Source organism: Physella acuta, unplaced genomic scaffold (genome assembly GCF_028476545.2).
Source record: "Physella acuta isolate Inbredline_101_S28 unplaced genomic scaffold, ASM2847654v3 ptg000305l, whole genome shotgun sequence".
Lineage (NCBI taxonomy): Eukaryota > Metazoa > Mollusca > Gastropoda > Physidae > Physella > Physella acuta.
In genome coordinates this window covers 17729-40612 of record NW_026731824.1, presented here as the reverse complement: position 1 = coordinate 40612, position 22884 = coordinate 17729, and the positions used below count along the sequence as shown (strand labels likewise).

At 34.3% G+C, this 22884-nt stretch overlaps 1 protein-coding gene across 1 annotated transcript; it reads right to left on the bottom strand.

Moving 5' to 3' along the window:
* Positions 1 to 1176: 1176 nt before the first annotated feature.
* Positions 1177 to 15825, bottom strand: LOC131939951 (chondroitin sulfate synthase 1-like). Its single transcript, XM_059298480.1, has 15 exons — positions 15495 to 15825; positions 14706 to 14818; positions 13514 to 13640; positions 12708 to 12895; positions 12107 to 12271; positions 10406 to 10562; positions 9063 to 9124; positions 8368 to 8510; positions 7826 to 8011; positions 6945 to 7060; positions 6028 to 6183; positions 5393 to 5546; positions 4991 to 5116; positions 3807 to 3926; positions 1177 to 1324 (listed from the first exon to the last, which is right to left on the bottom strand). Exons 1-15 carry the CDS (start codon positions 15823 to 15825, stop codon positions 1177 to 1179), a joined length of 2292 nt encoding a protein of 763 aa, XP_059154463.1.
* Between the last annotated feature and the right edge of the window lie 7059 nt (positions 15826 to 22884).

The window sequence follows — 22884 nt, the reverse complement described above, 5'->3', positions numbered from 1 at the left end:
AATTATTTTATTAATTCCGTGGACAAAGCGATCTCCGCGGGCTGCATGAGAGGACCTCGCGGACCCCATTTGACCGCGGGCCGTAGTTTGGAGACCCTAACTACCCTCTGAGCAGCATAGACTTTGTCTGCTTCCCTCTCTCTCTCTCTCTCTCTCTCTCTCTCTCTCTCTCTCTCTCCCTGTCTCTCTCGTTCTTTGTCTCTGTCTTTTTGTTTCTCTTTCTCTCTCGCGCGCGAGAAGGGTTAAAGCTACTGTAAACTTGTTCAATCATATAAGGCTAATAATATTAATTTAGCTGTAGGCTTTTTCATTCAACGTTTCACCAACACATCCATGTATACATACATTTCATCAGTCACTTCTGACCGTCGTTCTTTCCATGCCTGTATTAAGTCATCCATTCGTAATCTATTCATCCGTCTGTCCAATAATCCATCAGCCCTCCCCACCCCACCCCCAACCCACCACCAATGATATCATCCCTCTATCTGTTTTTATTCTGTTTTCCTTTTATTGTTTTTCTATATAACAGCAGAACCTCAACAGTTTTGGAATCCTTGAATTGTTAGCAGAAAATTTAATAAATTAAAGTACTTTAGTACAAAATATTCATTTTCCATCAGTCGAAGGGATGTTAATAAAAATGTAATAATTTACTACTAGCTTTGCACATGAAAAAAGAAATGTTAATGTTTAATGTTTCTATATGTTAACTACTGGTGTTATTTATACATCTCGCTTCCTCGGACCCCGAGTGTTCTAACTTTAGTGTTTTAAATGTTTAAAAGTTTTCTCAGATGAACTAGAGTGAATTAATCTCTCTTTACTTAGCATTAAAGGGATATTGTGGTCAGTCGTACCCCTCACTGCTTTACATACAAGGTTAGAAATAAAAATAATTTTATCTTAAGTCTTACATTTTAGAGTTTTATTAATTATAAAAGAAACAATGCCTATTATTATACCAATTTAGAATATAGTTATAATTTAAATATACATATATTGCCATTTTGAATTTAAGCAGCGCCCTCTGTTGATGTGGCATTCAATGTCATGTCTTTGAAAAGCTCCATGTCCTTATATGACATTCAATGTCATGTATTTGAACATCTTTCTGTCTCTATATGAATTCAATGTCATGTACTTGAACAGCTTCCTATCTTGTCGTGGCTTTCATTACCCTATCAAATCAGCATCCTCTTTTGAGAAGTCACTCAACATACGATACAGACTTTTCACTGAGCCCAGCATGGCTGAACCACTGTCTACACACTGTTGCAGCTGATTTTCTGGAAGGGACGTGTCGCATTCTCTGGGGTGATATCTGTAGAGGGGGAGCAGGAATAGTAAAGATTAATAATTTTCTGAGAGACAAAGCATTTTGGAATATAATTACACTTTTTATTAACCATTATATGCAAAAACAAATGTACTCTATTATTTTACTTTCAAGTTGACTAAATAAAATAAATGAGCTCAAAAGCCTTTTAAAAATGGTCCTAGGTGCTTTGACCACAGGTGCTTTGACCATAGGGAGTTTGACCACAGCGGAGCGTTGACCATAGGGGGTTTGACCATAGGGGGTTTGACCACAGCGGGGCTTTGACCACAGCGGAGCGTTGACCATAGGGGGTTTTACCATAGGGGGTTTGACCACAGCGGGGCTTTGACCACAGCGGAGCGTTGACCATAGGGGGTTTGACCATAGGGGGTTTGACCACAGCGTAGCTTTGACAACAGAGCGGGGTTAACCATAATAAATAGATTTTAAAATAGATATTATAAATTGTTATTTGATTTAAATTTGTGATACAACTAATACGATTTTATACATGTTTCCTGGGAGTCCATTAATAGAAATTAACGTACTAAAAAAAGTTAAGAACGATATTTTAGTCTCCACATAAAGGCTGGTGGTACGCCTCATACAATTTATTTTAAATATAAATGGAACATAAATAATGCGACATATATCAAAGTTTCACAAATAAATAATGTAGATGTACTTGAAAATATACATAAATAGAAAGGATAACAAAGGATAAAAAAACATGCCAACAGTGTAGTCAAAGAAGTAATAATTGTATGGTTTAGATGACTTGTATTTATATATGATGAATTAGCATATCCTGCCGCAATTTAAAATATAATTACACAATATTTAAAATAAATCATTACAATATATGGACAAAGCGCTTATTATCAAACGCCAGCATTGGACAAACCACCTGTGATCAAAGACCCTCTGCTGCAAAAACACCTGTGGTCAAACCCCCTATGGCCAAACCCCCTATGGTCAAAGCACCTGTGGTCAAAGGTCCGCGCACCTTAAAAATGTAACAACAATACATTTTTAAAACTTTTGAAACATATTACCAAGGTGTATAAACAATATATTTTATTTAAGCTAAGTTACATTTTTCCTAGAAAGATGTACTGACTAATCTGTGAATTCCATTTTGGAAGCTTCTGTTTCAATGTTGAGCTGCAAATGTTTCCTACAAAGTTGTACTGACTAACCTGTAAATTTTAGTTTGGACGCCTCTGTTTCAATGTTGAGCTGCAAATGTTTCCTACAAAGTTGTACTGACTAACCTGTAAATTTTAGTTTGGACGCCTCTGTTTCAATGTTGAGCTACCAATATTTCTTAGAAAGTTGTACTGACTAACCTGTAAATTTTATTTTGGACACCTCTGTTTCAATGTTGAGCTACCAATGTTTCTTAGAAAGTTGTACTGACTAACCTGTAAATTTTATTTTGGACGCCTCTGTTTCAATGTTGAGCTGCCAATGTTTCCTACAAAGATGTACTGACTAACCTGTGAAATTTATGTTGTAAGCGTTTGTTGAGCTGCCAATGTTTCCTACAAATATGTACTGACTAACCTGTGAATCATATTTTGGACGCCTCTGTTTCAATGTTGAGCTGCAAATGTTTCTTAGAAAGTTGTACTGACTAACCTGTGAAATTTATCTTGTAAGCGTTTGTTTAGCTGCAAATGTTTCCTACAAATATGTACTGACTAACCTGTGAATCATATTTTGGACGCCTCTGTTTCAATGTTGAGCTGCAAATGTTTCTTAGAAAGTTGTACTGACTAACCTGTGAAATTTATCTTGTAAGCGTTTGTTTAGCTGCAAATCTTTCCTACAAATTTGTACTGACTAACCTGTGAATCATATTTTGGACGCCTCTGTTTCAATGTTGAGCTGCAAATGTTTCTTAGAAAGTTGTACTGACTAACCTGTGAAATTTATCTTGTAAGCGTTTGTTTAGCTGCAAATGTTTCCTACAAATTTGTACTGACTAACCTGTGAATTTTATTTTGGACGCCTCTGTTTCAATGTTGAGCTGCAAATGTTTCTTAGAAAGTTGTACTGACTAACCTGTGAAATTTATCTTGTAAGCGTTTGTTTAGCTGCAAATGTTTCCTACAAATTTGTACTGACTAACCTGTGAATTTTATTTTGGACGCCTCTGTTTCAATGTTGAGCTGCAAATGTTTCTTAGAAAGTTGTACTGACTAACCTGTGAAATTTATCTTGTAAGCGTTTGTTTAGCTGCAAATGTTTCTTAGAAAGTTGTACTGACTAACCTGTGAATTTTATTTTGGACGCCTCTGTTTCAATGTTGAGCTGCAAATGTTTCTTAGAAGTGTGTACTGACTAACCTGTGAAATTTATCTTGTAAGCGTTTGTTTAGCTGCAAATGTTTCTTAGAAAGTTGTACTGACTAACCTGTAAATTTTATTTTGTAAGCGTTTGTTGAGCTGCCAATGTTTCCTACAAAGTTGTACTGACTAACCTGTGAAGCAAGGAAGGGTCTGAGCCTCGGATCACTTCCAGACCAGCAGTGATACATTTTTCAAAGAAATCAACATCCTCAAGTCCCCATCCTTCAATATCTGTCTTAAACCCTCCAGCTCTGAAGAAGCAAATATAATAACAAATAATAGCTATTGCAATTATTAAAGACACGACTGTCAACACACAATAATTTGAAAAGGCCTCAATGTTAAGATATTCATAAACAGAAATTTTAACTTTGAGAAAAATTAATGTTAACATATTTCTTTCAAATTTGGATTTAGAAATTATTTTCTCTAAATGTTGCCATGACAAGATATCAACTGACTATCCAATTGACCAGAAAGTCAACTCATTCAAGGAGCTTGGCAGGATGTCTGAAAACCATCTGGGTTTTAGTAGATTTTTTCAGTACATGGCACTAAGCCAAAAGCTCGCTTGATAACTTGTGTATACATCATCAATACCAAAACTAAAACTCACTTGATAAGATCACTAGACAACCAAAACTAAAACTCACTTGATTAAATCACCCTTGTAAACAGCACCAATGCCAAAACTAAAACTAAAACTCACTTGATTAAATCACCCTTATAAACTGCACCAATGCCAAAACTAAAACTCACTTGATTAAATCACCCTTATAAACTGCACCAATGCCAAAACTAAAACTCACTTGATTAGATCACCCTTATAAACTGCACCAATGCCAAAACTAAAACTCACTTGATTAAATCACCCTTATAAACTGCACCAATGCCAAAACTAAAACTCACTTGATTAAATCACCCTTATAAACTGCACCAATGCCAAAACTAAAACTCACTTGATTAGATCACCCTTATAAACTGCACCAATGCCAAAACTAAAACTCACTTGATTAAATCACCCTTGTAAACTGCACCAATGCCAAAATTAAAACTAAAACTCACTTGATTAAATCACCCTTATAAACTGCACCAATGCCAAAACTAAAACTCACTTGATTAGATCACCCTTATAAACTGCACCAATGCCAAAACTAAAACTCACTTGATTAAATCACCCTTATAAACTGCACCAATGCCAAAACTAAAACTCACTTGATTAAATCACCCTTATAAACTGCACCAATGCCAAAACTAAAACTCTCTTGATTAAATCACCCTTATAAACTGCACCAATGCCAAAACTAAAACTCACTTGATTAAATCACCCTTGTAAACTGCACCAATGCCAAAACTAAAACTTCTCCACAGCCCCACTTCATCACGTCGGCTGTTGAGTAGGGTATCACAGTCATCTTGCTTGTAACACACAGAATCTGGGCTAGGAGCATGGACATAATACATAACGTTATTTATAACACACATATATTAAAAATATATATGAATCCCTATATAGGCTATTTATATAGGCCTATTATTCTTGGATAATCGATTATTGGTAAAATCTATTTTATGAGTTTTTGACTATTAGATTTTGGTATATGTTTATTATATGATAGAAAAGTATATTGAATCTGATCACAGAAGAATTACTAATTTTGGCATTAAAACTGTATTGGAAAACAATAACAATCCAGATTTGTAAAATAAAACCTACTTATAATGAACAAAATAAATAGGGAAAAATGTGCTTCTGCCCATGACTGTATACTTGGAGACACGGTAAAGAAAATGAGAGGAGTATTCCATATCTACATCCATGAAGAGGAGTAGAGAGGATATAGGGAGGTCACTCAATGCTGTCATCAAACCTAAAATATATCAAATTGTTCCTTTCTGATACAACTTTACTTTACTTATTAACACAAGCATACACAATGATACATTACATTTGGTTAACACATAAATTATATGTTTTATATCTAAGTATTTCAATTTTCAACAATTTAAAACTATGTTTTGTTCGATACAATTATGAAAGACATTTTTTTTTTCTTTTTATGACATGAATATTATCAGTCTTATTTCATATATCTGTAGAACAACGAGGTCTTAAATAAACAAGGTAAATATTTGACTATTTAATTGTCAGCATTACCATAGATGTTTAGTAAAAGAGAGAAACAATAATAATTTCATATTATACTATCTGTTATTATAACATTTTAAAGCAACCTTGCTCAACGAAAAAACAATGTCGATTAACTGAAAAAGAAATTAACATTTTCCAGTAAGCCTTTAACTGCAGAGTAAAGTGTTATATTTTTCCTTTTCTTAGGTCACCAAATTTACCTTTGCCTCTGTTGAAAGGTCCCTCTAAATACAAGATTGTGATATCCAAATGAGGGTGGCTTCTCAGAGCTGATGACGTCATGGTAGTTATTAGATTGTGCTCACCTATGTCATCTACAAACAAGACCAGCCTTAGTTGGACCTTGCCTCTGTAGCCTAGCAACCGAGATATATAAATAATATTTCAAAATCGTTTAGTTTAGTTTTTTTTTTTTTAATTTAGCTTCGTTTTCTTGATATTACGAGGAGCATTAGGGGGGGGGGGGGGGCAAAAATAGTATTACAGGTCAGGTGTTCAAATGATTTTTAATAACACAAATGAAATTAAACAATTTTTTTTATATTATGTGGTGATAATGTCGTCAACACTCTTACACGATACTGTTACTTTCCCAATAAATGCTAGGAACCCACTTCTACTAGGTGGATTAAGTCATATGGACTTAATAAATTAAACTCTTGCCATTTGGGCTAGTAATAAAATGATATACAATTAGACCATCCATTCTATCTAAATGTGCATATTTTTTAGGTTTCCAAATAAATTCAAATATAAAATAATGTACCTTTGCTATAAAAGGAGTTTACTTAGATGTAAACTTGTATTTATCAATTTTGCCCCTAGTACATATAACGACTTGTTCTAATTATAAACACCAATGTTGGTTTATATAACACACACAACATACATTTTATTCAATGAATTGATCTGAGATGTATAAGTGTGAATTTAAGTTACATTAGTTCTATTTTTTACAAAAAAACTTTTAATATTTTTTTTAAAAGATAAACAATTTGTGAATCTATAACAATGACTTTGATTATGTCTTAGACCCACAAAGGTTAATTACATCCCATATAAAACGTTTTACAAATGAATCCATTCATTTATTTAATCGCAAACACAAGTTACTCACCCTTAACTGCAGACGCATGCATACCCAAAAATCTTTTATAAATCGAAGACCTCCGAAACAGCGGCATAAGGATATAAATTGTTTTTTCTTGGTTTCCCATCTCCTCGCCAGCCTCTCTGTCAAAATACAGCTGACATGTAATCAAGTGAATTTTCATTCAATAACCAAGCCTAAAGTCTACAAAATACCGTCATTTCTATTACCTAAAATCTACAAACGTGCTTTGTTTTCAGTTATGTTTTCATTCGACGTCCACGCCTATAGCATAAAGAGACGACATTTTCCATTGGACCCCTACGTCAAAAGTCTCGAATGGTTCATTAAACTTTTTATAAATCGTGTGTGATGTTATTAAAATTAATTTGGTCATGAAAAACATTGTTTTTATTTCGGCGGACTTTATTAAACCATTAATATTTTCGAAAAATAAACAAAAACTTTTTAAAATAACTAAAACACATTGTTTATTTTTCGTTCCCACGGAATAATAGAAACAAAGAATTGCTGCAGTTTTATATGCTAGTATAAGTTATACGGAGATAGCGCAGAGAAGTAATATTTTTATACTTTTTTTTTTATAATTTGTTGTGTTTATTCAAAACTGGAAATTTGTAAGCATAAAATGCACAATGAACACGATTTTAATGTAAAACGACACTTTTCAAAAAAATTATATCTGGAAGTATTGATATATATATATAAAAATATAGCCAATATTATCATGGAATTTTTTTTTGTTTAATGAAACGTATTCTCAAAGTATTTTCCAAATTTTAATTCTTTGATGCAGAAAATATTACATTTCTGAATTCAGTTTTTTTTTCTACTGCCGTTAAGAACAGTGATCGGACCGATCTCGTCAAACTTATTAAATCAATTACCTAACATCTACAAACAAACTTCGTAATGGTTTCCTTAAGTAAATTGGTTGAATAGATTTTCTCCCCTTGTTCCATGTCTTGATGAACAACAAGACCTCCACTCCTCTGTTGGTGGACAGTCTCTGGTAGGTCGTATTGACAAAATTTGGTGCCATCCTTTGATGTTGGAGGTAAGACATCGCATATCTACGTAGTGAAATTATTTTTCAAAATGTTCTTATCATTTCTACATATAGTATCATAATATCATGTTACTGTACTTTGTTGTATATGTATAAATATTGCAAGTTCGTATTTCTCTTTACATATTTTAGTATTGTATCGTTTTATAACATTATTTTCCTCTGTTATAAATGCAAACTTTAAAGTATTGCAAATTCATATTTCTCTTTACATTTATATACTAAAGTATAATAATATCATCTTTCTTTATTTTGTTATATATGTTAGGATTTTGGGCAATGACAATTTTAATACTTTTACTAATGATTATATTTAAAGTTTTTGGTCATTAGCCATCTGTATAATAAATTAATGCTCACTTAACCATCTCTTGGTGCAGGTCACGTCTACCTTTGTGCTCCAATGGAAACACAAGTTTTCCCGTCTCCAACTTAGCACTGAACATTGTCTTGTAGCGAATAAATTCCCAAAGCTGGTCTGGACCTTGATAAATTGATCTCCCCTGTCGGAAATGATTTTAAACCACATATGAATAAACGTGAATCAATCTTTTCTTAAATAGCTGTTCCCTAAACTAACCTTATCTAGTTTAGAATGTAGGCCTCAAAAACACATTCAAACCTACATATATATTTCTTCTTGAGATTTCTAAATTTTAATAAGCACAGTTTGTTATGTTTATAATTATGTCTGTCAAGATTGTGTTTTAAAGAAAACATGTTAAATCGTAATTGATCTCTATTTCATCAAGTAAGGGTGGAATTGAAAAAAAGAAATGAAATACTAATTATATTTAACAACTAAAATATCGAATTACTGTTATAACATTTAAAATGCATAATTACTGATAGATAAATTTTAAAAAGTATCCTATATAATAATATAATTAGCTTTTACATGTCCAAAAAACTAAAAACATAAATATACATTCCTGATTTATTAAAACCTCTGATCTTTCTAAAACAATCACGTACACATTTCTTATCTAATTTTGTAGTTTATTTTAACAGCAAAATACGATAATTAATTACGCTGATTAGGCATTGCTACAAACCTTAGGTAACAAACTGATATGTTCTATGCGGGTCTCTACATCTGGTCGTTTGTTAGCATCATCTGATAATAGAGTAATACAGATTTTAGAAATATGTATATAAATTAATGTTTATATCCGATATATATATATATATATATATATATATATATATATATATATATATATATATATATATATATATATATATATAAAGCTCAATTCTGTAAATTTATGAGTTAAAAAATTACTATTGAAAGTGTTGGGAAATAATTTTCATTCTTTAAACTGATAGTAATAATTGTCGGCATGTTCATTAAACTCAATTTTAAAAAGATAACAAAAATTCTAATTATGTCTGAAAATTATTTATATTTAGTCCTTTAGCACTTACTTCCCTTTGATAAATTAGGAAAACACAATTACTTCCCTTTATAAAACATTGCATTAGTGGAAAAGAATTTACTTTTTATTACTTTGTTTTGGTGTTGGAAAAAAAATAATTTCATAATTAGCGGGGATTGATCAAGTGCAAATGTTGTAGGTATTTTACGAATAAGCTTGGAATATTATAATTGTTCATTTGGTTTGGTTTCGTACCTACGTTCGTTTAAGTGAGTGCAAAAGACTATGAATAAGTCGGGGTACTAGAGTCGATTATTAAGCTGAAACAGGCGATTCTGCCCCGGGCTAGACTGTGAGCACTTTGCGTTTATGTTCGCGTTAGTGTTTTCTTTGTGTTTAGGTTGGGTTTGCTTTAGTGGTTGCGTTTTGATTTGGTTCGTTTTTGTTCTTTCTTTTTTCGTTTTCGTTTTCGTTTGTGTTTTTTTCTTTAGGTTTGTGTTTGTATTTGTGTTTGTGGTTGGTTTTGCGTTTGTGTTGTTTTCGTTTGCTTTTTCGTTTGTGTTTTTTTCTTTGGGTTTGTGTTTGTGTTTGTGGTTGGTTTTGCGTTTGCGTTTGGATTTGGTTTGTTTTCGTTTGCTTTTCCGTTTGTTTTTTTCTTTGTGTTCGTATTGGTGTTTGTGGTTGTGGTTAGGTTTGTTGTTAGGTTTTTGTTTGCTTTTTTATTTGTTTTTTCTTTGTGTTTGTATTGGTGTTTGTGGTTGGGTTTGTTGTTAGGTTTTTGTTTTCGTTTGTATTTGTAATTGTGTTAGCGTTATGTTTGCGTTTTGTTGTTTTGGTTTTGGTTGGTTGTGGTTTGGGTGGGCAGTGCCGGGTTTATGATGATTACTAAACACACAGGTAATGGTCTTTAACAAAAAGGTTTTTTACAGAAGCTAGAGCAGGACCTGGCCGGGACGGCTAGTATATATATAATTATGATTTTTGATACTACTGTCCAGAGTTATATGACATGGAATCACCTTCTAAATTAGTGATCTGGCTGTTATTGACATCATGTTGAGGTTGAGATGACCTAACAATCTTATCTTTACTTAAGGCGAGCATGTCGGTACCCTGTCCCACGGTATCTAGTGTTTCAAGTGTAGCTTTCAGGTCTGCTGCTCTCTTTGTGAGTCTCTAGAGCAGAAGTTTCAATCATGACCAAAATTATCGATTCATCTATAATTAGTAATAAAAAAAGCATACACCACAGAATAGGTACAGTTATGATTATATGATTTTAAAAAATCAGTTTCCTTAACATTTATGTATATACAAATTAAAATATAAAAAAAAGATAGAGCCAGAGTCCACTTATGAGAACGAATACAATAACTTCATCGGTCAGTTCTTTCTTTAAAGCGTTCTCAAAGCAATACTATTTAAACTTAAAATCAAAACCGTAACACTTCATTTCTACATTCTTAATCAGAAGTTCAGCTTTATTTTTATTTATTTTTTGTGATTTCACTTAGTTTTACCCAGTTTTTTTTTTACTTTTAACCTATTAGCGTTGTTTTTTTATTTGCATGACTTAATGTGTTTTTACGACATTGTTTTCCACTAGCTACTTTTAATGCTAGAAATGTTCTTCCTCTGAGCCCTTTTTTTCCCTGCGAACTACAACCGAACTACAACCGTACTGTGATTACTTTGTATCTCCCACTGATGATGTATAATACTAAATTAAAGAGCTGCCAATAGGAATCTTTAGTTGAAAATTATAGTGTTTTTATTCGATATAACAGAAGTGTATTGATGTTACTTTATCATGTGGATAAAGTAATGGGACATGGGACCCCTTTCACAGTAACATTGAAAGTAAAAATTATGTCCATCTTAGCTGGATGATTTCAAAGGCGCTGGTAATTTTGTAAGACTCAATTCAGCCATCCATCTTTTGTACGGGAGGCTTATTATCATTTTGAGACGAAGGGTAGTTGTTTACGTAAAGTGCGTTCTACAGAGTTTGCTTATCTTTGATTTACGGGACGGAATGGTCTAGCGGTAGAGAGCTGGACTGACCACACTATCTCTTCATCTCTTCGAGGTCATAGAAACAAGTGAACTCTACTTCACTTGCCCTATAGACCGTCAGGTTTGAAAAGGGAACTTTTTATCTTTGATATTTCAGTACTAGCAGAAAAGGAAATTGCAAGTCCTTTGCATGTCAGCTCATCCAGAACATCTTCCAAAGGTGTCTTGTAAATGACGTCACACCTCAGCCTACAAACCTCCTCAAGATTGCAGTTGAATTTTTTTTTTAAACATAGATATTTTTCTAAAATTGTCTCTGAACTCTGTCAACATAGCGTATTTTAATCAATTCCGATTTCAATTTATTATAGCAGTTTTCTAAAACGCGAAATAAAGTCTAAATTCTTTTTCTAACATAGCCTTTTTATAATGCAAAAGTGTGACGTCGCAGCATCTGACCCCCCCCCCCTCCCCCTAATCACACATCGTCAAAAAACTTACGGAACCCCCCTCCCCCCTACGAGTGTGACGTCATTTATGGACGACCCCTAACCCGAAAAACTGCATAGCCTCAGGTCAACGATCTATATGACGCAATACTAGTTGACATTTAATACTAAATAGAGTTGGGGGAAATCCCCTTTATTATTACAGTTCTACTGTAATATTATATGCATGTCATTACTCGTAAAAATAAATTTTACCTGGTAAATATTTTGATTAAAGAAATTCTCCAATCGGAACACGTATGATGATTCTTTCAACGGATGTAGGGTCAGCGCCCGAAGCTCGTCTCGTCCCAATGGTTTTTTAAAAGAACTGTTTGGTAAGTCCAATTCTGCATAGTTTTGATAAAACAGCTCTTTCATCTGAGATTTTAATGAAAATAATTTAATGAATGTTAGATATTGACAAAACAATAGGTAAAGATACCAGTGCATACATTAAAACAAACTTGGAGGCACTGATGATTCTATAAGCTGCGGTTAAGCCAGTAATAAGCGAGAAAATTTAAAATATGTATTAAAATAAAAGTTCTAAGATACAAATTTAAATTAAATACATTACGATGAAGTTATTTTAATGTTTTCAGTAAATATTTAATAAACCATCAAAAAATACAAATACCAATCGTCCACCCCTTATACCCTTCTGTGATTCAATTATTGTGCACTGTACCTTAGTAGTGATTGTGATGCATCTACCTGGAACGCTACTGCGCACTATACCTGAGCAACGGTTACGATGCACCCACCTTAAACCCTATTGTGCACTGCACCTTATTACTGACTACGATGCACCTACCTGAAACGCTACTGTGCACTGTACCCCAGTGCTGATCGTGATGCACCGACCAAGCTCCGTGTCCTCATGCTCTGTGGCCGTGACTTTAATACATTCCTTAAGCCGTGGGGCGACCCTTGTCACTAGCTTGGACGACATGATCACCCCAGGGCCTCCCATACAGAATGAGCCATTCAAACCTAGTTTGCCTAAACAAGAATGACATACAAAATGAGCCATTCAAACCCAGTTTGCCTAAACAAGAATGACATACAAAATGAGCCATTCATACCCAGTTTGCCTAAACAAGAATGACATACAAAATGAGCCATTCAAAACCAGTTTGCCTAAACAAGAATGACATACAAAATGATCCCATCAAACCCAGTTTGCCTAAACAAGAATGACATACAAAATGAGCCATTCAAACCTAGTTTGCCTAACCACGAATGACATACAAAATGAGCCATTCAAACCCAGTTTGCCTAGCCAAGAATGACAAACATCTTTTAGTTATAAAAAACTTTAAACTTGGTTTCATTTAAAATGTAATCTTTCAGCAATTAAAAAGCATTCAATATATATTTTGTTGTAAAAGGACACCATGTTGTTTGTTTATTCGAGCTTATAGCTAATAAGATAAGACACATCTGCGGATAGGTGTGGATACCACGCATAGCGGTGTTGGATTTATCATCTATATTTAAAGGGTTTCAATTATATTTTGAAAACAAAATTCTTCGGATTAGTGTAATTATTATTTTATAATCGAGTGCAGTTATGAATATTCCATTCCTAATCTATTCCGATCTAGTCGTAATACCCACCTTGTTCGGTGGATTTTCCGAAACCAGGTTGACCTATATACAGCAGTTGTTTGTCATCGATTGACTTCAGAAATTTGACCAGCTCGTCCACCTTTATGTACACGTCATCGTCTGCCCGGATCAGCCACTGGGTATACAAACATTATAGAAAACATATAATTAGTAACAACAAAAACATGCACCGCAGAATAGGTTCAGTTATGAGTATATGACATATAAAGTTTATAAGACTCCATTGACGAGCTCATATGATAAACACATTGTTTGACAGATAACCATTAGGGTTATTTCATAACACAACTTTCCCTATACAAGAGAGCGCCGTGGTCGAATGGTAGAGTGTTCAATTGCTAATCCGAAAGTCTCGAGTTGGATCCTGGGCTGAGAGTTTGCACCTAACTCACGTTGGTGAAATCGAAATCAACAGCCTCCATCTTCAACATGTTATCTTTTCTCTTCAATTCAACCCTTGTGTTCCCTTATTAAAATCTCTAAATCTATCCCACTTTGTAGTCCTTAAAGAAAGCCTCTAAATCTATCCCATTTTGTAGTCCTTAAATAAAGCCTCTAAATCTATCCCATTTTGTAGTCCTTAAATAAAGCCTCTAAATCTATCCCATTTGGTAGTCCTTAAAGAAAGCCTCTAAATCTATCCCACTTTGTAGTCCTTAAATAAAGCCTCTAAATCTATCCCATTTGGTAGTCCTTAAAGAAAGCCTCTAAATCTATCCCACTTTGTAGTCCTTAAATAAAGCCTCTAAATCTATCCCATTTGGTAGTCCTTAAAGAAAGCCTCTAAATCTATCCCACTTTGTAGTCCTTAAAGAAAGCCTCTAAATCTATCCCACTTTGTAGTCCTTAAATAAAGCCTCTAAATCTATCCCATTTTGTAGTCCTTAAATAAAGCCTCTAAATCTATCCCACTTTGTAGTCCTTACATAAAGCCTCTAAATCTATCCCACTTTGTAGTCCTTAAATAAAGTCTCTAAATATATCCCATTTTGTAGTCCTTAAATAAAGCCTCTAAATCTATCCCATTTTGTAGTCCTTAAATAAAGCCTCTAAATCTATCCCATTTGGTAGTCCTTAAATAAAGCCTCTAAATCTATCCCGCTTTTTAGTCATTAAATAAAGCCCTGTAAATCTATCCCACTTTTTAGTCATTAAATAAAGCCCTGTAAATCTACCCTACCTTGTAGTCCTTGGCAAAATGTTCATTCATGTACTCAACCATAGCAAACGATTTCTTCTGTGGTGGATAATCCTCCTCCGAGATACCTTTCAACTGGATGACATTCAGATCCCCTGAGAAAATAACAAAAATATTCCTGTATACGGTTATAGTGTAAACATTTTAAAACATGCAATTTCCTATACGCCTTTTTTGTAAAAGAAAATTTAACTTTCTTACATTGACAAATTCGACTTAACAATCTTTAAGTACTAATGCAAATTAAGGTATTATATAAACTACGTATATTTAGACTTTCAACTGATTTTCTAAAATAAAAAACGGTCATACTCTGCAATATAATGCTAACTTGTAAACAACAGGTCTTATTATATTATTCCCACCTTCACCTTTCCCTAACCTTATCTTTGATATATCCATAACTAATCATAAACTATATTTATCATATCCGTAAACACAATCTTATTCGCAAGCCTGTCACTATCAATAATACTAAGTCTGTCCCTATCACTATCCCATCTTGTCCCTATCCTTAATAGGTGTAGGGTCAACTATTAGTTGAGTGGAGGGGGGTGTAGAGCTTGAGCCCTAGTTCAGATTTGTATTAGGCGAGACGAGGGAGGAGGGGGGGAGTTGACTAGAGGGATTTTTGGCCTGGGCGTAATGCCAGGGGTGGTTGACCACTGATTCGCACATCTTTCCGTCAACACAGATTAATACTTTAATTGTTAAAAGTTGGCCCTTAGTATGACTGATACATTAACAAAAAAAAAATCACGTAAAATATACCTGTATATTCTTCCCCTTCCCCAAGAAAGTAGACAACTTTTCCTGGAACTCGAGACACCCATGTCTGGCTGCTTGCGAAAGCTCGAGAGTCGAGATATTTTCTTGCCGTCATTATACCAATAAACAAAAACTTATCTTCCGACAAGTCCGGTAAGTTTACACTTTTAGCCTTGTTCTTTACTCTAAAGGCCCGCATGGCTGTGATACCATCGTCACTACACTTTAAGATCAGCGGACCGTGAAACTCAAACCAGACGTATATTCCAAAAATGATACCACAAATAAATGAAGACGTTGCTTGGAAATTTATGGGTAAATATCTAGCTTGCATTTCTTTCACAATTACCTCTCCAAATTAGAGGAAAATCCTGAAAATCTTGAATAAAAAATGCTAAAGTAAATATGATAATAATATTAAATAGTGTTTTAAAGCAAATATTTTCAGTGGCAGCATTGGTACCGTCGAATTCGCAAATTATGAATTACTGAAAAGTAGAAAAAAAACACTAAATAGCAGCGTGTGATACACCGCGGGTCGGCTCGTATAATATATTATTCAGAATTTTTTATGGGAAATGAGTTGTTAGTATATCTATCTATCGATATCTCTATATTTATTCATTTATAGATAGACAGATACACCACATATATATATATATATATATATATATATATATATATATATATATATATATATATATATATATATATATATATATATATATATATATATATATATAAGAACTACGTCAAATAATATAAAAATTTAATTTATAATATACGTTTGTAATTTTAATTTAAATAACCACTTATAAACATTTGATATAAAGTTAATTTTAATAAAATAACATTACGAAATAAATAATTGTAAAACTAAGTACTCACTCAAATGATAGTATTGACAGGATAGATTAGACTTGCATGTATTTTGTGGTTGCAATTTTCAGTGTCACATACTGCAGTCTTCACCAAATCGATCAGATAAACAACAAGTTGTTATCGATTTTACATTGCGCCGTTTCGCGTGACTTTTTATTGGCTGTGTTTGAGATGTTTTCAAAATGTTATCTTGCTGATGTTACATTATTCGTGCTCTATAATATCGTGTACACATTATTTAAACAGAAATGTATATTTTTTAAAATTGTAATTGTAAATCAATGTTTAATTCAGTCGAACTCCGTGTTTAATTAGTTTTCATATTTTGTAAATGAATTTAATATTCTATTAATTATCACTCAGCTGCTTTAATTTTAACATTGTTTTGGTTTTTATTATCACCAATGAACTATTTGCCTTTAACGCTCTGTAGCATAAATAAAGCGGGAGTGGATCCCACTTGCTTTTATCGAATTCCTATCTATAATAGTAAGGGCGATGGCAGTTGTACGATAGAAATTTAGGAGTTCGTGATTAAACCGCTCGATTGGGTTTGTTCGTTTACCTAACTTACACGGTACTTACGTTATCTACTTTTTAGCAACCGAATCTAGAGTATATTCCTCTCCTGGATACCGGAAATCGCTCAAAAGTTGATAGAAAAGAAACTACATATAAAAAAGGTACTCAAGATATCGTATTTACAGACAGACACACAGACATACAGAAAAAAATTGAACAACGGAGTTGTTCAAAGCCTAGGAGGTGTAAAACGTCTGAGAGTTCTCATGGTCTCTATGTCATTTTATTTTTGTTTTGCACGTTTTCTTTACTTCCTATACGAGCAACTAAAAAAAGTAAAGTCCCACGTTTAGATCCTATGATACGTAGAGCAGATAAAATAAGGATCTAATGTTTTGTGAGTCTCAGGTATCAATCAAAGCTGGGTGGACTCAGGGACGTAAAGTTGTTCTAGATATCAACTCAAGTCCAAAAAACATCCGGCGATTAGATCAAGTTCGACTAATCAAGCAACACAGAGCAGGCTAAGTAAATTCATTGTTCTCTCCCTTTCAGCCGAGTCAAACTCCCTTGTCAATAATTGTGTTCGAATCATTGCTTGTGTTTTTGTTTAGTTATGTAGAATAAAAATTTGAACAACAAGCTTTATCGAACTTTCGCGTGTGCAGTTAAGCTGTAGATTTTAAAAGATAAATTAATCATGTCGCGACCAGTGTTTCTTTGGGACTTTTTTCTCAAAAAGGGGCTGGAGGGGGACTAAAATTTTATCGAGGATTGGGGGGGGGGGGTGGAGGATGGGTTGAACACTGGTAAAATCATAACTTTTGAATATAAATTCTATTTTTTCTGGGGGGGGGGGGGATGTATGTTTTATACTCCGTCTATCCTTTATCCCGTCGTTCCGTCCGCGCATCCATTAATCCATCTATGTATTAATTCATCCATTTATCCAATTATCCATACATCTATCAACTCACTCTTTTATATTTTTTATAACATCCATCCATCTGTAAATTCATCCACCCAAACTTATATAACTATCCACAAACACATATAGCCATCCATCCACCCATTTTTTAATCTATTCATCTATATTCCAATCCACCCACCCATATACCCATCCGCCCACCAATATACCCACACACCCACCCACCCACTCGTATACCCATCCACCCACCCACATACCCTTCTACCCACCCATGTACTATCCACCCACATAACCATCTACTCACCCATATACCCATCCACCCACATATATTCTCATCCACCCACACATATACCTATCCAATCAAACATATACCCATCCCTCGTATACCCAGCAATCCACTCATCCACCGATCCACCAAACCATCCATCCATTCAACAATGTTCCCCTCTTATCAAGCTGTATTTACTATCAATTTACCAAATATGTTTTGTATATTAGAACAAAGGACAAGATGTTGCTCATCTATAACATTAAAGACCTCTGATATAAATGTATGAGTCATAAACAACAAAGCTTAGGTCTCATAAAATCTCTTTCTATCGGTCATAAAACAAATAAATCCATTCATCCTAAATACATTGTGTGTGTTGTGTGTAGCGTTATATTTTCTTTTTACCTGTGTGTTGTTTTGCGTCAAAACCTCATGGTGGGGGGGGGGGGACATCAAAGATTGGACTTGGCTGGCCGTTACTGGACTACTCACTCTCAGCAGAGGGCCGAGATAGATTGCAGAAAGATTATGAATATATCCATTGCAGTGTAACAACGACTCCATTAGTGGTTTAAAGACACTGTCGATTGATTAACAGCATTAGTTAAAATAAAATAAGAAGAAGATTATATCGATTTGAAAGAAATAAAGTGCGGGTGTATTGGGTTTGGTCTGCTCTCTCCGTGTGTTGTGTTGTGGACTGTGGTTATAGGGGGCAGTGTGTATGTTGTGGGATAAGTGATTTGCTATAGAGCGTCGGGTCAATGGGGTGATGTATGTTTTTTTGTTTTTTTTTGTAAAGTGTGGGTCAGAATGTGTTATAATGTTGGGTGGTGTTGGTTGCGGGAATGCGGGGATGTTGTTGTATGCGTTTTACGGGGTCGGTGCTGGTGAGGGTGGGGTTCGATTCCTGCTGTGGTTCATATTGTAGTCACGGGTGGAATGGTTACTTTACGTCATAAGTCTGAATGTAATGAGCCTATTGGGCGATAAATTCGGTGGGCCTATTTTATAATTCGATTTGTCGAGAGCCAGTTATTCGTAATATTTTTGTAAGACTTCATGCTAAGTCAGGGTTCGGCAACCTTTTGAGACGGAAGACCCAAAAGTTACAATTTACCAAATTACAAAGTTTTTAAAGAGCCACTAACATTTTTATTTCAATATTATAATATTTGATAAGGAATATATATATATATATATATATATATATATATATATATATATATATATATATATATATATATATATATATTCTCACCCTCACTTTCCACTCCTCTCCCCCCTCCTTCGTGAAAGCAGTCATCGGTGACGACAGTTTACAGATGACAATGAAAAGATCAAGCGGAACTGTTATTACCTCCCCTTAGTTTCAAATCGTTTAAAACTAAATTATCTTCCCCTAATAGCCGTCACTAATTGAACCGATAGTAAACAGCTCACCAGACTGTTGGGGGTGGGGGTGGTAGCGATATGGTCTGTTGAGCTTACGTCTTGGTGGTGTCTCGCATGGTCCCCATGAAGAGAATTATGTATATCGATAGTTTTGCCTTGCATGCCTTATGAAAATTTGTTTAAACCTGGCTCATAACTTGTTTTCAGTTTTAAGCACGCCTCTAGATTTGTATTACTTGGTTAGTTGGCTTCTATACTTTATATATGTTCATGCAAGAAAACGCTTGCTAGCATGAGTATGTTGACCCGAAGATCGTTACCACTCCAAATGTTAATTTCTTCACCTCACTTTAGCATCCTTGAAGACTATTCCATCCGTCACATAATAGCACCTCAACTCGCGGTATTTCTTTTAGAGCAGTCCACTTGTGCAACAAAATGTGCATGTTTTACTGGACCTCCAATTTTCAAACGCGAACTTACCACTCCACAAATGTTTGGTTTTCAAATCTAGCTATTTCATTTGAAACGAACCAGCATCAATTCCAAAAAGATCAAAGTTAATCTTATTTGTTTTTGTGTTTAGATGGTCTACTAAGAACGTCAGATTACTTGCATTTTTATGAAGTCGAATGTTCAATTTGGGATAGACAAGTTAATGGGATGTATATTGAAATTGGGAGTAATTAATATTCTAATAGAATAGCGAATGTTTATTGTTTATGTTTATTATTTTATCGTTCATTACCGAGTGTTGCAAAACAATATTTTTATGAGTTTAGAAAATAAAATAAAATAAGTATTAATTTTTGTGCATGGATTTGAAGATACGAATTTCTATATTAAAGGAGCCGCATGCGGCTCGTGAGCCCCAGGTTGCCGATCCCTGTGTTACATTGATATTCGTCTCTTATCAAAGAGATCCAAAATTTAATCTAGAATTCTATTAGTAGCAGTATACGAATTCAAATGAAGATTTTCTTTTAAGTAACCAAACCTATTTTCACATAAATGTAGTGTGTAGATTACTTTAAATACAATAAAGTTGTGTGACACTGCATATTAACCATTAATAATAATGCTTTTTTTAAAAGAAATAATGGCTATACGTATTGTTTAAGTAATTAATTGATTCTAATTGTTAAAAGTCATTGTTTATATTATAAAAACATAGTTTAACAAATTTTAATAATCTTCTTTTATTACCTCCCTTGTAAATTTCAAAAGGGAAATAAATAATTATTCCAAATAACTTATATGAGTATATGCTGCAGAATAGCAGCCGAGAACAAATTTCCCGAAGGATAAATTTCATGGCCCGTATTTTAAAGAATAAATACATTTGAAAAAAAAAATCAACCATGTCATTTGTATTGTCAAAAACTATATTTCCATTTTCCATTGAAATGTTTTGTCCTGAAAATCTATATAGATAATTCTCTTCTAGGAGACGCTAGAAAACAAGCTGTAAACGCGCTCCCTACCACCACCACCCCTACATGGTCTGGTGAGCTGTGGTTCACTCTAAATGTTTACAAACATTACAAACACAGCCGGGTTTAGTGACGACTATTAGGGGCAGATAATTTAGTTTGAAACGATTTTAAACGTAGGAGGGGGGACTAAGTGGAGTTTACTTTAACAGAAGGGGGGGGGGGGGGAAGGAGGGGTGGGGGGGGGGGGGGGGGGTTATCGTCCTTAACGAGCTACTTAAAAATGTTTTAAAGAAATATTTTCAGAGGCAGCGTTGGTAGTGTCGAATTCACAAATTATGAATAACTGAAAAGTAGAAAAACAACAACTAAATAACGGCGTATATTATGCCGCGGGCCGGCTCGTACCAAATGTTTAAGAGACACCACGTGCATACATTAGCATCTACTTGTGTGCAGGACCAGAATGAGCGCCTTTTTTTTTAGTATACCAACGTACACCGTCTGTTTTCATAAAATGTCTGCTGGAGTGGGCATTTAATCACACATCTTGTAATGAATTTTTAAAAAAAAATGGAGATGTAATCTGCTTTTTCCGTATTTTATAGATTATATTTGTCCACAGTAGCGTAGCGAGGGTGGGGGGGTGGGGGGTGGGGCGGGGCGGGGCGAATGTCTCCGGGCGCCGACCCTAGGGGGCGCCAAAAGGGGCTGGAGAAATAAATTGAAAGGTTGAGGGAGGTTCAAATCGAAATCTTGTGGGGGGGGGGGGGGGTTGCAAATCGTAAGTTTGAGCAGGGGGGTGCAAATCGAAATTTTGAGAGGGGGGGGGTGCAAATCGAAAAGTTTGTCCCCGGGCACCGGGAAGGGTCGCTACACCTCTGTTTGTCCACCAAGTTATCTGTCGAGGTTAGGTGTTTATTTGTTTTTAAATCTGTCGAACATCAAATTACTGGCTACCAATCTTGTTTCAAGAATTGTATCTTAGGTCTGACGTATTGTAATCTCTACTGTGTACAGGACAAGACAGAATGTAAAGGTCTAAGTCCAATGTACCTTTTTCTATCTTTATATTTTTCTTTCTGTGTGATTTATGTGAGATAAAAAATTATCAGACAAGTTAAGCAATTACTACAAGCTCAAATAAATCCGATCGTGAAATAAATCATCGTACATGGAATGTTTGTGTCTTTTCTTACAGACACTACAATTTAATCTTAGCAGCTCTTTACCGTCTTTGTCTATTTTTTTTTTACTCCATGGATTGTTGTTAGAGGTACATTACATTATAATACGTTTTAGCTATGTTTTTTAGATGTTCGAGCCAGCGAGTCCACTATAAGCTAAAGGCGAAATTTGGAGGTAACTGAAATTAATTTTATTTTAAAATATTTTAGTTTATCCCCCCTTTTTAACACTACCTAGATCTATTCACACGCCTTGACTACTAACCTCTCCTCCCCCCCCCCTTCTCATTCTTTCTCCAACCCTCCCCCTCTTTCTCTCTCTCTCTCTCTCTCTCTCTCTCTCTCTCTCTCTCTATCTTTATCTCTATCTCACTACTCTAAGTTATTAAAGCTAATTTTGTTATAGGCATTTACATATGCATGTTTCTTATTCGACTATAGAGAGTCTATATCAATTCGCTATAACTAAACCTTAAAAAGCCATATTTAAACAATTTTTTTTTCAAGCTGAAGGGTGTAAACATTCAATTTTTAATTATAATTTTCGTAATTGCTTTAATTTATTAGCGGGTTTGTGTTTTTCCCAGTAATAATAATATCATTTTTCTTGCTATAGTACAGCATTTTGATTTGTACATTTGAGCCATAGTCGCTCAGTAAATATTATAATGTCCTTCCTTGTACTCTTTAACAAATTTTGAAATTTATTTTGGAAATTTAGGATTTTAAGAGGATTGTTATCAGATTCATCTTTTTTTTGTTGAATTCTTATAAT

Bases quoted from the DNA above. Each gene is read 5' to 3' on its own strand.
- LOC131939951 (XM_059298480.1), bottom strand. From the start codon at position 15,825: ATGCAAGCTAGATATTTACCCATAAATTTCCAAGCAACGTCTTCATTT. The intron at 5,117-5,392 runs GTAGGTTTTATT...CCATGCTCCTAG, and splicing joins ATTTATTTTGTTCATTATAA to CCCAGATTCTGTGTGTTACA. The intron at 3,927-4,990 runs GTGAGTTTTAGT...TTGCTTCTTCAG, and splicing joins TACAAGGGTGATTTAATCAA to AGCTGGAGGGTTTAAGACAG.